General features: G+C 39.8%; 1 protein-coding gene across 2 annotated transcripts in view; it reads right to left on the reverse strand.

Annotated features, from left to right (window-relative positions):
• Window positions 1–998: 998 nt before the first annotated feature.
• Window positions 999–14,274, reverse strand: part of ANO1 (anoctamin 1) — a 72,803-nt gene continuing 59,527 nt past the window's right edge. For both annotated transcript variants that reach the window (XM_066187449.1, XM_066187448.1), the window contains 11 exons: window positions 13,316–13,390; window positions 11,719–11,920; window positions 10,574–10,685; window positions 10,353–10,410; window positions 10,164–10,264; window positions 9,895–10,040; window positions 8,599–8,751; window positions 7,389–7,441; window positions 5,609–5,793; window positions 3,892–3,997; window positions 999–2,963 (listed from right to left, as the gene is read on the reverse strand). In XM_066187449.1, the coding sequence (XP_066043546.1) occupies window positions 2,703–2,963; window positions 3,892–3,997; window positions 5,609–5,793; window positions 7,389–7,441; window positions 8,599–8,751; window positions 9,895–10,040; window positions 10,164–10,264; window positions 10,353–10,410; window positions 10,574–10,685; window positions 11,719–11,920; window positions 13,316–13,390 (1,452 nt within the window). In that variant the 3' untranslated portion in view covers window positions 999–2,702. The remainder of the gene's footprint in view (window positions 2,964–3,891; window positions 3,998–5,608; window positions 5,794–7,388; window positions 7,442–8,598; window positions 8,752–9,894; window positions 10,041–10,163; window positions 10,265–10,352; window positions 10,411–10,573; window positions 10,686–11,718; window positions 11,921–13,315; window positions 13,391–14,274) is intronic.

The following is a 14,274-nucleotide window of genomic DNA, read 5'->3' on the forward strand; positions in this document are numbered from 1 at the left end:
GAGAGGAGGGTTGGCATGAAGCCTCGTACTTTGCCTTCTCATCCAACAGTCAAATGGGAGAGGGTGGAAAAAAAAATGGCAATCAGCAAGTGAGGTTCTGAGGCCAGCTTTGCTTGGCCAGGTCCCTCAGGGCAGTGAAAATGCAACAGCCAGAATGGAACCATCCTGCAGCCAAAAAAACCTCCCTTTGTGTTCTTGGAGATGGATTTCAGGTGGGATTCACTCATCTCCAAGTGGGTCTCTAAAGCGACTCAAACACCAGATCTGCCTGGGAGGTTTTTAGGGAGATGCCTCTACACTCAGAGCACAAGGAAGGTTGGGAACAGAACCTGTCCCACAGGAGAAACTCTTGGATATTTGAGTTTATTTCAAATAAGTGTTCAAAGAAAAAGAAAAAAAACCCCAAATAAAACAGATTTACTATATATTTGCTTTTCTTAAAAAATGATGTCATGAAAGAATTTTATAGATATCTAAATAGTAATACAGATTTTTATATACAAAATTCCATTTCAAACAATTTACTGTACAAAAGAAAGTATAAGCAACTGTTACTATTCCATGATTTCAGCAAATAATGAAAAATTCGGTTAAGTATGTGTTCAGGATATAGTTCCACCATTTACAGGAATGTCAGTATTAAGTTTGGAATACTTTCAGGTCAGTATTTATAGATTAAATCCCCTTCGAGGACGATCCCTAAGATTTCTCTTCAGAATAGGTAGTTTGGCTTTCTCCTGGATCTTTTGGGCTACCAAGGAATGAGAGGAAGAACAGGTTTTCAACAAAATGTGTGGACAGAATTCTGCTTGATTCCTCCCCACTCCCAGTCCTATTGCAGTCAGTGGGCCTGATCTGGTAAACATTTACTAACCAGGCATTACATCTATGTGGGAATAAATCAGGCAGGATTTGGCCCTATGGCAACACGCTATTGTAAGTTACAAATTTTAAAAATAGTGACATTCCTGCAAGTCAAAATACAACAGAAACAAGAGTTAACAAAATATAAGCCCTTTATTAATAAAAATCTTTGGTTGGATCAATATTTTAAATAAGCTTCAAGAATATTTGGTTAATACCATTTTCTTTCTTCCACATAATTTCTCTTCTGGTACCTTCTTTGGACAGACTACAGAAAAATATCAAGTTTATCACATACTTTAAAACAAATAAATATATCAAAAGCTATATATGGCATTCTTTTTAGTGTTCTAGCATTAATCTTTAAATTAGTTTGGCAAAGACAAAAAGAAAGAAAAAAAGGAATTACTAACTTCTCTTGAAAACAGTTTGGTTTTGTAACAAACCATACAGTAGTTAGGCTTTAAAGAAATCTTTCCTTTTTATTTTCTTTTTCAATTTTATAATGCAAGTGCCATGGACAAGACAAAGCAATTAAAGAAATTAGGTTAATTGCACCAATATTATTTGGAAGTGCAGTTTATCAGTCGACAAAGCAAAACTAAAACGTATTATGCTTAAAAGGAGCTGTACTGATGGGATTTAACTAGTCGTGGTAAGTAAGGATTTCCCACTTATACTTTAGGGAAAAGCTCCTTGTACAAAAGATAGAGGATTTTAAGACAAAAGAAAAGTCCTGTAACTAAATGAAGGTCTGGTCCTGTAACCCCAGTGCAGGCAAAACTTCCAATGAAGACAGTAAGTGGGATGCATTTGGGATTTACTCCTCTGGCACAGCCTCTGGGAAGTGCCAGCAGAAAATCTGGGGGGAAAACTGGCCCGGAAACACGGGTGCAAGAACTCCCTTCTCCTGCTCCAGGGGGCTACAGGGAAAAGGCAGGCTGGGACAGGGGTGTGCTGAAACAACGGCGAAAAGGGAATTTCCTCAGCAACAGCAGCGTCTGAGTGCTTGGCAGGGCAGTGAGAATCACTGGAGCTCTCTGTGCTCATTAACTCAGGGCATTTAACAAAATGGTCCGTGACCATGGACCTGCTGGGAGGATCTCTGGAATTGTGCTGCTGCTGCTGCTGCCAAGAAAGCACTTCCTGAATTCCCTGCGCTGATGTTTCTGGAGGCAGCGATGCCCCGGGGAGGGTCTGGGGGACACAGCAGGCTGCCAGAAGTACCCCCCACACCTCTGTCACTGCAAAGCTCAGATTCACAGAGCTAAACCCAGCCTTGGGAAGCAAGTCAGTCTGGTAGGCTTTATGGAATACTAGGGAAGACTGACTTTGCATATCATTTAGCGAGTTACCCCATGGACCTTCAAACCTGGGTTTCCAAAAATAGTTCAAGTTTTCATTATTATTATTATTATTATTATTATTATTATTATTATTATTATTACTTCAAATTTACCTTTATTTCATTAGCTAATTGATAGGCTAAAATCAGATTCTCAGAAAATATCTCGAGCAAGATTGCCGTAAGTACCTGCATTTCTTAATGCACACCAACGTCGATAGTGTTACCTAAGGATGAAATATAAAAACTCCCTGCATTACTGCTTGTGCAAAAGAAAAAAGGAAAAACAAACAAACAAACAAACAAACTTCCAACATTGTCAGAAATAGAACGTGGTCCTCCATGTTTGCAAGAAGGGCATTTCTCACAAAGATGGGAGTGAATTGGCAGCACATCCTTCAACATGCACTGGGGTGTCCGTTCCTGGAGTCCTGCCCTTGGCGCCATGGCTTTTGTCTCTGGAATGCCCCGACAGACTCAGCTCCCTCCTCTCCTAAACGTCCAGAGGATAGGAATGGCAGGAGGACAAGCTCCCACTGCGGCTCCTGGAGAGCCTGGGGCTGTGGTTGTTACAGTTTTCCCCTTTTTTCTTGTCCTTGTCTTTCCAGGTTTCCAGCATCTGCAGCTTCCCTTGCTCTTCCCTCATGAAGACCTCCACCATGAGAACTTTCTCCTTGTGAATCTGCTGACTAATGTCCTTGGGAATGTCTGGGATAATCCAGTCAACAAATTCACTCATGAACATGACCAAATTCTGAAAATGAAGTTGTGAGAAAGTGTCAGCGGGGTCAAATGAAAGGGTGGCTGTAGGGAAAGGAAAGGGGCTGATTTTGGTGCACTTAGGAAGGAAAAATGAAGAGAGGACAATATTTGAGTTAGACTACTGGACCAAATTCCCCTTAACTGCTTTGTGTGTGTTAGAAGTAGAGAAATTCATCAGGCACAGACCTCTATGATTTATGTACCAATCCTGACACTGCAGCCACTTAAAAATACAAAGGAATTTGCAATTGGTGAATGGCTCATGGGATTTACATCAGGAAGGCAGAAACAAATACGAGAGGTAAAATGGTAAAAATTGGTAAAATACATTCCAAATAAATTTTTCTGATTGAAAAACCTTGATTGAAGGAAAAGGGAGGTCTTTCCCAAAAAGATAGTTTTTAATCAAAAAACCCAATAAAAGTTTCAAAATAAGTTATTCAGATAAGGCAGACTTAAAACATTTGTGTCACAATAAGTAGCATCACTGATGTGATTAAATAATGTCTTTTAAGGTCAAATTACAAGATTTTGGCTTCTTATTCAGATGCAAATTAAACTTTAACTCAGAAAACTTTGAAAATCTCATTTCTTGGTTAGCTCTAAAAATGATCTTGGATTAAGTTTGTGCTGCTTCAGTGAAATTGTTGATGCCCAATGGGAGAAATTTGTGGGACCTAATTAGTATCAGCCTTGTGCTTTGCTGATCTCTAAGGTCATTAAGTTCTTCTGCATCAAACCAGTTCAGGGAATCCCTGGGGATGAACTTTTCCACAGAGAGTATACCAATGCCTGGGTGGGTGGGACAAAGGGGGTGATGAAGATGGTTAAATTTCTTTGGCTTTTCCATGAAACAACTGAGAAAGAAGATATTTCTTTGGCCCAATGTCTTATTTCCAAGTGCCTGCAGTGTCACCTACCTGGAAAACTATCACAAATGCCAATCTTGCTGCTAGGACAGCCCAGAAATCCTTTGAAATGTCGTATTTGTTTTCAGACCAGGGGGGTTCTCTATAATCTTTGTACCTGCAAAACAAGACTCAGTAAATCAGGGGTGCAATTCAGAAATGTTAGCACTGGAAGGAGTTATTAACAAACAGTCAAACAATTAATGGAACTGTCTAAAACAAAGTTCACTGTATTAACCTCTCAGAAACAAGACACAGCTGAAACTCTCCCACAGCCTTCAAATTAGCCTCAAAATTAAAGGTTAATACATCCTAATACCCTCTGATTACTACAAATAATATCAATTTTGCATGAGACAGAATAAACTACACAGCTCAGGTGATGTATTTTAAGATAGGTAAAAAGGCAAACCATATTTTTCAAACTAAATTTAAAGACAAAAATACTGATCTCAGATTCATAAAACATGTTTAACACATGATTAGCAGAAGGTTGAAGCTAAATTTTGCCGTGTGGAGAGGAGAGAATTTTTCCTTAGCTATGGCTTATGGAAAATCTATGTGTTGATAAACAGGACCAAGAAAAATACGTTAATTTCAACCACAGCATCCTGTCAATGTTTTGAAAGAATTAGTGCTCTGCATTTTCAAATGATTTTAAAATCCTTGGGATATGGATGAGATTGGAAAAAGACAGAGACTGGGAGTGGAAAGCAAATAAATCTGGAATTTTGCTTTTGGACCATGATGCCAACACCTCCATTCTGTGTTGAAATATATTTGCCAACCTTGCTTAACCTCTGCCCAGAGAGTGGTAGGAAGAAACCAGGAGGAAGTAAAAGCAAGCAAAGCTACTACAAATGCAGTTTGGATTGGTTTTGCTTTCATGTCTGAGCTAATTTTCTGTTTAGAGGTCATTTCACCACATTAACTTGCACTATTCAAATGCATAAAGAATATAATGTAAAAAATAATGATTCAAAGGCAAGGTTTTTTACTTGGTCAGTTCATGTGATTTTTTTTTTTTTAGTATGTGTGTATCAAAGTCATATTTGTGTTTTTCTCCCCTGGAATGTCTCTTCCTTCCTTGCTCTCTTCTCCCTTTTCCTCCTTCCATTGTCTCCCTTTCAGCTTTGGTGAAAGGTTCCACTGTCAGGTTTGAATTTGGCTCCCAGTTCTAAGAATTCATAAGCTGAAATAGGTAATAATTTTCCTTTAAATATGAAAAGAATACATAGAAATTGTCAAAGGCATGCAAATTTCTTCTGTGTGATGACATTTTAAATAACTCCTAAATTCCAGTACTGATAAGGCTGCTACTGCTCTCATCAGGAATTGGAAACTGGACAAAAAGAAAGGTCATGGTCATTATATCATGACATGACATCAGAGTGACATTATTTTCTTCCCTTAAAGCATTATTGTGCTGTTTATTATTATTTGTTTCCTTTCCTGGAAAAGGGACTCCATAAAAATAAAAATCTTTGCACGGAGACAAGCACTGAATTTAACTAACGCTAATCTCCATTTCCCAAAATAAGCAGTAAATCATATTCAGGTCTGTGATTACTTAATATGTAAGTCAGATGTTCAATCAATGGATCTGTCTGATATAAAAGGCTAGCAAGGTTCTAAAAAAGGCATTGAAAATACAAGGAACCTGCCCCAGGGATGTAAGAATTTGCCAGCTGTGAAAACATTTCCCATTAGTGATCCTTCAAGAGAGTACCTGCATATCTGAACCTCGTAGCCAAGATCCAGGGGGTCGTTGGGAGCCGTTCCTGCTTGGAAATCGCTGACATTAAAAGAGGATAGTGTATGGTTGACGAAGCCATGCATGGTGCCATTCTCACTGTACATGTACAGGTACACGAGGCGTGGAATGAAGTCGGATGTGAATGAGATCACAAATGCCTGAGCCACAAGAGTAAAGAGTGAGCGCAGTACCCAGGCAGAGCTTAACTTCATCACACCCTCAACCATGACTCGCCCAAACAACTCACACAACTTAGGGGAGCCTGAGGGCCCTGAAAGTGGAGCATTCACTGCACCAGCAAGGGATTGTTCAGTGCCCACTCTCCGGAGGTGCGGTGTATTCCCTGGGGTAGTGCCACGCCAGCTGAGTGGGTGACAACCTGAACCCCCCCAAAATGGAGCAGCTGTACCCCCCAGCACCAAGAGAGAGCTACCACAACTTTACTTCCCTGTGTCCCCATCACAGCTTCTCCCTGGTGCCTTGCACAAGGTCCAATTGATTGATTTCTAGCTGCTTTTCCATCCTGCAAACAACCCACGGTGATTTGACTCTGCAAAGTCTCCTTGCATTGCAAAAGGATGTTAACTGCGTGTGGTTCTTAATTTCATCAGGATAAAAGGATGAGGAGACTGAGCCCAGTTTTATTTTTATGGTCACAAAAGTTGCATTTCATCCAGTTATTTAAAATTTTCTGAAAAGATCCTGGAGAAGAGGCAACGACAGCCAATTGGGCTGAGTTCCTCATGACTTTAGCCTTCCTCATTTATCATCATTATGAAACATTGCTACTGGCATAAATCTCATGTACATGTGGAACAAGCACAGTACAAAATGTTTTACTTATTTTATGGTAAAGAGGAGCAGTACATTGATCAAAGAGGGAAAAGTAACACTGGGTATTGACGAGAAGAGACTACAAACAACAAGAGAGAAAAACAGAGAAATTATTTCCAAAGGAAAAGAGGAGAAATGGGAAAGACAAACTAAGGCAGCATACCAAAAGAATGGGTTTGCCATAGCACAACAGAACCCTGGGGACAAAGTGAAGGGAATTCAAGTCTGGATAATGTAAAAAAACACCAAGGGAGTCCATGGCCATGTGGCCATAAGCCCTACACAGCCCCTGCTTTCTTTGCTGCACTGCAAACACGTTAAATTTCAGCGGGCCTTTGTTTTCATCTTTCCCCAGCTGGGGTGCAAGGAGGATGATCATTATGGATGTCTCTTCATATAGAACAGTGCAGAAGTACATGCATCAATATATTAAGGCCTGCTAAATTTTTGTGAAATGTTGAAATAAACTCTTTTTTCAGGATTTTCCAAGCTCTCTGAGTGGGAGCAATACAGCTCGAGGGCAGATTTTCAATGGAGAGATTCTGCACTCTGAGGAGCTGAACTGACTCTCATCTTTCCCAAAACAGCACTGAAATTAAAAAAAACACGTCTCATCCTACTGATAGTATTTCAAAAGAGTAAAAGTAAGCAGCTGTGGTCATATTTGTTTGAAGGACAGAAGTGTTTTATGAAAACAATCTGGAAAAAAGCAGCAGTGACTACTTACTATTTTATAGTATTGCTACTGCTATCACAGCTTGAAAATAAACACAGCAACTCATCCTCAAATGTTTCCAAAAATTTCTCAATCATATGCTTTCACTTGATTTAAGGGATTTTGTGCTGAAATAAAACTAATGGAGCAGAATGGAAAAGCCAGCCTATTGAATTCAAATTTAATTCATGCTGATTTACTTACGTTTATGATGACAGCAAGCTTTCCAATACCTCTGAGGATATTATACCAGATTCCTAAGGAAGGAGACAAACATGTAGATGCTTTTCTAGTCCTTAAAATCAGATAAATTACATCTTCATTTAACAGAATTAGCAGCAAGTATGATTGTGCTGAGCTAGTTATATTTTAAATAGAAAAAGAACACATTTAATGGCTTGTAAGCAAAAGAAGCCCAACTTCTGGCACCTATTTTTTTGAGGTTTTGAAGAATGGGATTGAACTGCAATGAATTGCAATTAACACATTCTCAGAAACAAATAAAGAAAAATAATCAAACCCCCACCACAATCAAAAAAAATAAACATCACCCTCCCAGTCATGTCCACCAGCAACCTGAACCTGCAGCATCAAATCAGGGAGCCACAAAACACCCACAAAACAAAGTCATGGCAAAACATGATGTGTTCTTCAAGTCTAGGATGATCCTAGGGCACAAGGATGAGCCTAAGGAAAAGCTCTGTCTGTAGTGCCGTAGAATGAAGTTAATAACAGATAAACCTCTCTGCTCTTTCAGTTTGGCTTTGTAACAAGGACAACTATTTTATTTCTACTTCTGTTTTTATTTTAATGAGCTTTTATGTCATAAGTAACCACCATTTGGGAGAAGCAGCTCCCTCATTAAAAACACCCGGAGGTGTGAGCCTCCCTGTAAGGGCAGGACTAGGCTCTTGTCCCCACACTGCCACAGAGCCCAGTTCCAGCTCCATCCACTGCAGTTTTCACTTCTGATGTTCCTGCCGAGCAGGGACAAAGTTGCATTTTAAATAGAAAAAGAGAGATTTCTGAGTCTCCTCTCATTCCCAAGGGTATTGCTGAGGCCAGTGCAGAGTTATTAAATGTGGAAATTCTTGCGTCTGCGCGAAAACTGCATTGCCAGGAAGGGCTGTTGATGTCAGAACTGTGTGAGATATTTTGCTATTGCATTGATCATTTTGATTTAAAAAGTGGTAATATTTACTTAATGAAATATTCATCTGAATTTATAGCTTTGGTCTTCCTATTTTAAAGGTAAAGCCTCAATAAATTATGACAATTCACAGATAACCCACAGCTGAATGTTTTGACTTTTCCTATAAATATCTCCCTGTTATTGAAACTAGCTCAGCATAATTATATCCTGCCATCAATCCAGGAATAAACAAACAGGGATACAATAACAATATCCACTTACCTATATCCTTTGCTCTCACTGCTACCGGTCTCCTCAGCTCAGTAACAAATTTTTTGGCATCCAGACGGATTTCAATGATGTTGTTCAATAAAGCAAACAAAGGTGCCAGCGGGAAGGAGGCAACAAACAAAGTTACAAACCCAAACTGGATAACTAGAAAGAAAAAGAAAACATTTCAGTGCCTGTTGTCAGTATTTAACAAATGCACCCATCACTGCATCGGTGCCAGCCCCTAAATTCTGACAAGTTGACAAGACTCAATCCCATTTTCTGTGTCAGGCACAGTTTGCATGATGGCTGCTCTGCCTAGGCATGGAAGGGCCAGCTGTCACCTTGCAAAAGGCAAGGCAATAGTAACCAGAAGGATGGGGAAGCTCCTAAAACAAATTTTCTGTGGGCAAAGGCAGCACAGGAGTCACCTGAAGGAGTGGGATTATGGCAGTGACCGTGTTGGTTCTACCTAAATTTGCCATGTTCCACCTGGCAGGATTTTGGCCTTCACCAATCCCACTGGAAGCTTTGGAAAGGACATGGCTGATTCCTGCCTCTGCCAGGAATAACTTGCTTCCTATAACCTGGGATCATATTTGCTTTTTGCATGGATGTCATGCTCATTCTGGTACTGCCAGTGCCCATCTTTCTCCTGTTACTTCCAAATGCTGATCTCAGTAACTGCATCTTTTCTTATTTTTAGGAGCTGGCAGCATGGCCTTGTAGTTTGTACCACTGAACTCCCATCTGCTTCAAGTACTCCGAACATCAAGGTCACCAGATATTCTAATTTGTCTCACTCAACATAAGATATTACTTGAAAAAAACCAAAATTCTGTGTGATCTGTCAAGTACAACCAGGTCTACAGACCTGCATCGCTCTCATAAGATTTAGTTCAGATATTAAATAAAAGACACTGGTGTGGAAATGATCAAATCTGAACTAACTTATTCCCAGTAAAATAAGAAAAGAGTTCAACTGATGGTAAAATATGCCCCACAATCCTGAGTAGATGCCCCTTAATCATTTGGATTTGAAACCTGACAGTGATGTGTTACATGGCTTGAAAGAAAATATCTAAAATATCATTCTAAAGTAAGGGCTTGCAAACAGCAGAGAGCACAATTCGGCCCTCCAGCAGCCAGGGTTGGCTGAGACATGCTCCAGTGCAAGACTGCACATGTTAATAATTCAGTTATCTCATATCCACTGTCTGCTGAATGTACAGTTCAAAAAGCTCAGCTCCCCATCCCAATTAGTCACAACAATGATGGTTTAAAATGCCTTCTTTCCACCTCACTCACTCATTTCCATGTACTCGGGGGTGAGTCCAGCAAAGGGCTCCAGGTTATAGTCCACTTCATAGCGCTGCTTTTTCTTCATGTGCTCTTCATGGTCTAGAGAACGCCGACGCTTCAATTTCAAGTATCGTATAAACTTCTTCATTTTTCTGAGGGAAATGGAGACAATTTGCTGAGCATTCCATTCTGCTCACTCAGTGTTCATTTCTCAGTTATTTTACATTACCAGGTCCAATAACTAAAAAAAAGAAAGCACAGAAGTTGCTACTTACGGGATGCCAATCTCAAACAAATTGTTCTGGATCAGCTGCTTGCCCAACATGATAATACTGAGCTGGATACACAACTCCATTAGGCAACCTCCTGGGGCACACTGAGGTGGACAGAGGAGAGGTCAGTCAGAACATCTGCTCCACCCCATCCATCCAACATGATCCCAGACAGGATAGAAATTCAATTACCTCCTCCATTCGGAAGGAATGGAAAATGTAGACGTAGTCGCCTGGACGTCCAACAAATCTAGGGCACAATGGTTAGAGTTAAAAACATCAGACGGATTTTGTACTTTCAATATATGATTCCCAAAGTAATTTGTGTCTTACTCCATGCCTCTGAGTGGGATGTTTAATCCTGAAAAGGCCTCCAACAAGCTAAACCCCCGAACAGCCCTTTCATCACTCACCGGCCTTTGAAGAAAGCCACGTAGAAAATGGGGGTGTAGGCGTTGACAAATTTCAGCAGGAAAGCCTTGAAAATCAGCCGCTCCTCAAAGTTCTTGTCAGTCTTTGGTACCTCTGGAACCAATGCGACATGGATGAGAAACATTAAGGAATTATCCTATCTGGAAACATTTCAACATCTTATAAATGTGAGTTTTAGAGACTATCAGCCACCTTTTAAACAAAGGGATATATATGTATAAAAGCAGTACGGCTGCACTGAGGTCAGCAGTCAATCTGTTGAGGATCCCACCAGTCAGACACGTTACAACAGCAATTCCAATTTCATTTCACGCCTGCCTTGTTGGAACCCTGGTCACTGAGAATTTTAGATTTTCTGTGCTGACAGGCACTGACCCCCAGGAAAATACTGCATTTCACCTGAGGCCATGGAGAAGCCTTCCAAAATTGAATGACAGAACTGGGATTATGGGTGTGTAGTTTGAACAGAAGTGTGTAATATCACATGGTGGAAAACTTGGAGTTTAGGTTTTAGAATATAGTAATATATATATATATAAAAAGCGAGATGGAGGTTTTAGGGCAGAGGCTAGTCCTTCTTTTTCACCTTCTTCTTCATGGGTTTGGGGTATTTTGTAACTGGATAGAAGAGCCCACATTGCGGGCCACAGGTGGTTGGTTATTGGGTTAAAAGTAAAAATAATTTAGGTGTCATTTCTTAATTAGACAGTTTATCCTTAAAAGATCTTGTAGAGAGAGAGATAGATTTTTAGTTTGTTAGCTAGAAGTGCTACAGAACTCACGGTTTGTGAGACTGTAATGTAGATAAGAATTAATAAACATCTGAGTCCGAACAAGAAATACCATCTCGAGCATTTAATCCCAACTCTGGCAAAAAAGAAGATAAAACACAACACTGCCTGGCCTTCATGACAATCACTTGTAGATGGGCAAAAACCTAACCTGAAAATATTTCTGCACCTTCCGTTACTGACAATTTTTTTGAAATTAAAAAAAAAAAAAGAAAGAAGTTCCACAGTGGAATTTTAGCCACATATTTGACCATCCCTGGCTTTGCTCACGAGCCCCAGCGACCTGGGTGCTGTGATTTAATCCCCCCTGTGGCGAGCTGAGGGCTCCAACGCACCGATCTGGGTGAGCCACCTGGCGATGCAGCCATAGACCTCGTCCAGGATGATGATGACCACCAGGTTGATGATGACGGCGGTGGCAGTGACGGTGACGCGAACGCTGGAGCGCCCCGAGGGCGTGGAGCTGATGGCCAGGGCGGCGGCCGTGGAGATCCTGTAGATGATCACTCCGAACACAATGGCGAACGTCAGTCCGACCTGCGAGGGACAGCCGCCCAAAACCTCACCAAAGATTTACCTTTGAACACTTGGTTTGGGATTTTGAAATGACCTTAAAATGGGGCCTCTGGGCCACACCTCAAGTCCACCAAAAATTGCATTAAGCCTTTGATGAACTGTGGGAAAGGAGCCTCTTTTATCACTTGAAAATCACATGGAAAAGAATGACACCATGATGCCACAATTGCAGGCAAGAGGCTTTTTTTTTAAAGGCACCTAAATGTGAATTCCATGCTTAGCAGTATTAAAAAATACTACATATTACTAATAAATTCTAAAATACTATCTATTACTAATGAATAGAAATAATAATTGTCATTAACATCAACACTAATATTAAAAGTATTAGTGGGCTTGCTTTCCACCCTGACACCAGCAGCATATACACATGGTATTTCCTCCGTGATAAACAAAAAAACCCCAAATTTGAAACAAATAGGAGTATTTCAGCTTCACTCTACATACTAGCCTTCAAATCCCTTACTCAGGCTCGCTGTGCTCTCATAATCACAAACTGAAATTAAATCTGATTAAATCAACACACTTCCTGGCACAGTAAAATCTCTCTCAATTTTTCATTGCTTAAATAGAAGAGTGATTTTAAAACATGATTCTTGAAATGTACCGATACTGTGCATATGAGATTTCCTGCATTTCTGTTCTCTGAAAATACAAATATTAAAAAAAAAGCAACCCTAAACCAAAATCCTTACTCCAAAAAAAAAAAAAAAAAAAAAAAAGGAGTTCGTCTGGAGAATTTTACCTTTGGAAAGGGTTTAAGCTTTTTAAAAATATATCTGCCAATCTGTTCCATTACTTGAATCATTATTTCTGTCAACATTTGTTTTAAATGCTGATGCTTTATCAGCAAATGGAAGAAGGCTGTTCTCATCATTATTTTACCTTTTCCTTGAATTAAGTGCTCTGTTTGCAATTCTCCTGTTAGATGGTATAGCTGCAAATTTGACTGATTTATTAAAAATTGTTGCAATTATGATTGCAACGGGCAATGTAATTTCTTTCCTAAAGTTTGATTATAAAAATTATGTTGGTCTCTACTTCCTGACCACTTTCTGGGAGGGCTCTCTGTACTTTTTAAGCTTCATCCCATCAGTGGTGAGGGAATTTCCATTTCTGTGCCCTCATTTTCCCCTTCCCTATTTTAGTATTCTTTATTCTTTATTGGAAAGAGGCAGCAAAGTAGAAATTCAAGCTCTTGAAAAGATTTTAGGTCATAAACCAGTAAAATGCTTGATTTTTTTTCACTGGGAAAAAGCCATTTTGAACCACATCCACCTGATAATGTTTCTATCCCTTCTCTTCCACACAATCACTCAGTAACAAAAATTTCAGGTTTTGCCAGGTGATGCTTACCATGAAGATGATGCTAACAAAATTGGTTAAATAAGCTGGAAAACGGTCCTTCCATGTCAGCTTCTCTTTATCTGTCTAAAAATTTTTTTTGGGGGAAAAGAAAAAAGGTACATTTAATAAAGAAGGAGAGTGTGATTCTGCACAAGGGATGAAAACAGAGAGGGGGGAGAAAAGGCTGGCAAAACCACAACCAGTTAGAAGATGCAGACACAGTGTTTACAGTCCCAATTCCACACAGGCAAATTGTTTACTCCGTATCCATGTTCAGACTGGTCGAGCGCCTGCGCTAGGAGTATAAATAAACCAGGTTTTTTCTGTGTACTTTTTGAAGGAAACATGCAAATAGGCTGTCATAAGCCATGAAGTAAGGTCTCTCTTGCGGTTAAATATTTTCTTTTGCTTTCCCTAGAAAAATCCCCCTCCTTCCTCTCCTCCTCCACAGTTAATATTTGCAGCTCTGCTGTTGCACAACTGGTTCCACTGAAATACAGGTTTAAGTATTAAATTAATTTATGCGATGGAGTAGTTCCAAGGCTCAGCTGACAGGGAAGATTTAGTTTTGGTGTGTGGTAAGACTTGAAATGCCTTTGGTATGAGTGATTTTTAATTTTACCTGGCTATTCCCACGGTATTCAATGGACTACACTAATAGGAATTGTAGAAGGGGGGCTGGAATGAGGAGATCTTTAAGGTCCCTTCCAACCCAAACTGTTTCGTTATTTTTTATATAACAACTCTGGATATTCTCTGAATTCCTTAAGTCCAGTCAATCAACTACTGCCTGAATTTTGACTACAAAATATTCATTTAGAAGAGCGTTGCTCCTCTGGAGTCCTTCACAAACTTGGATGCCTGGAATTGTTTTGAAACACCAGGAAATGAACAGCAAAAGGAATATCACAAAGGATGATGCACCCGTAATGCACATAAAAATATTGCTCAAATTCCGTTTTTATGAC

The sequence above is a fragment of the Chamaea fasciata genome, unplaced genomic scaffold (genome assembly GCF_029207755.1).
Source record: "Chamaea fasciata isolate MVZ Bird 193981 ecotype frontalis unplaced genomic scaffold, bChaFas1.0.hap1 SCAF_7, whole genome shotgun sequence".
Lineage (NCBI taxonomy): Eukaryota > Metazoa > Chordata > Aves > Passeriformes > Sylviidae > Chamaea > Chamaea fasciata.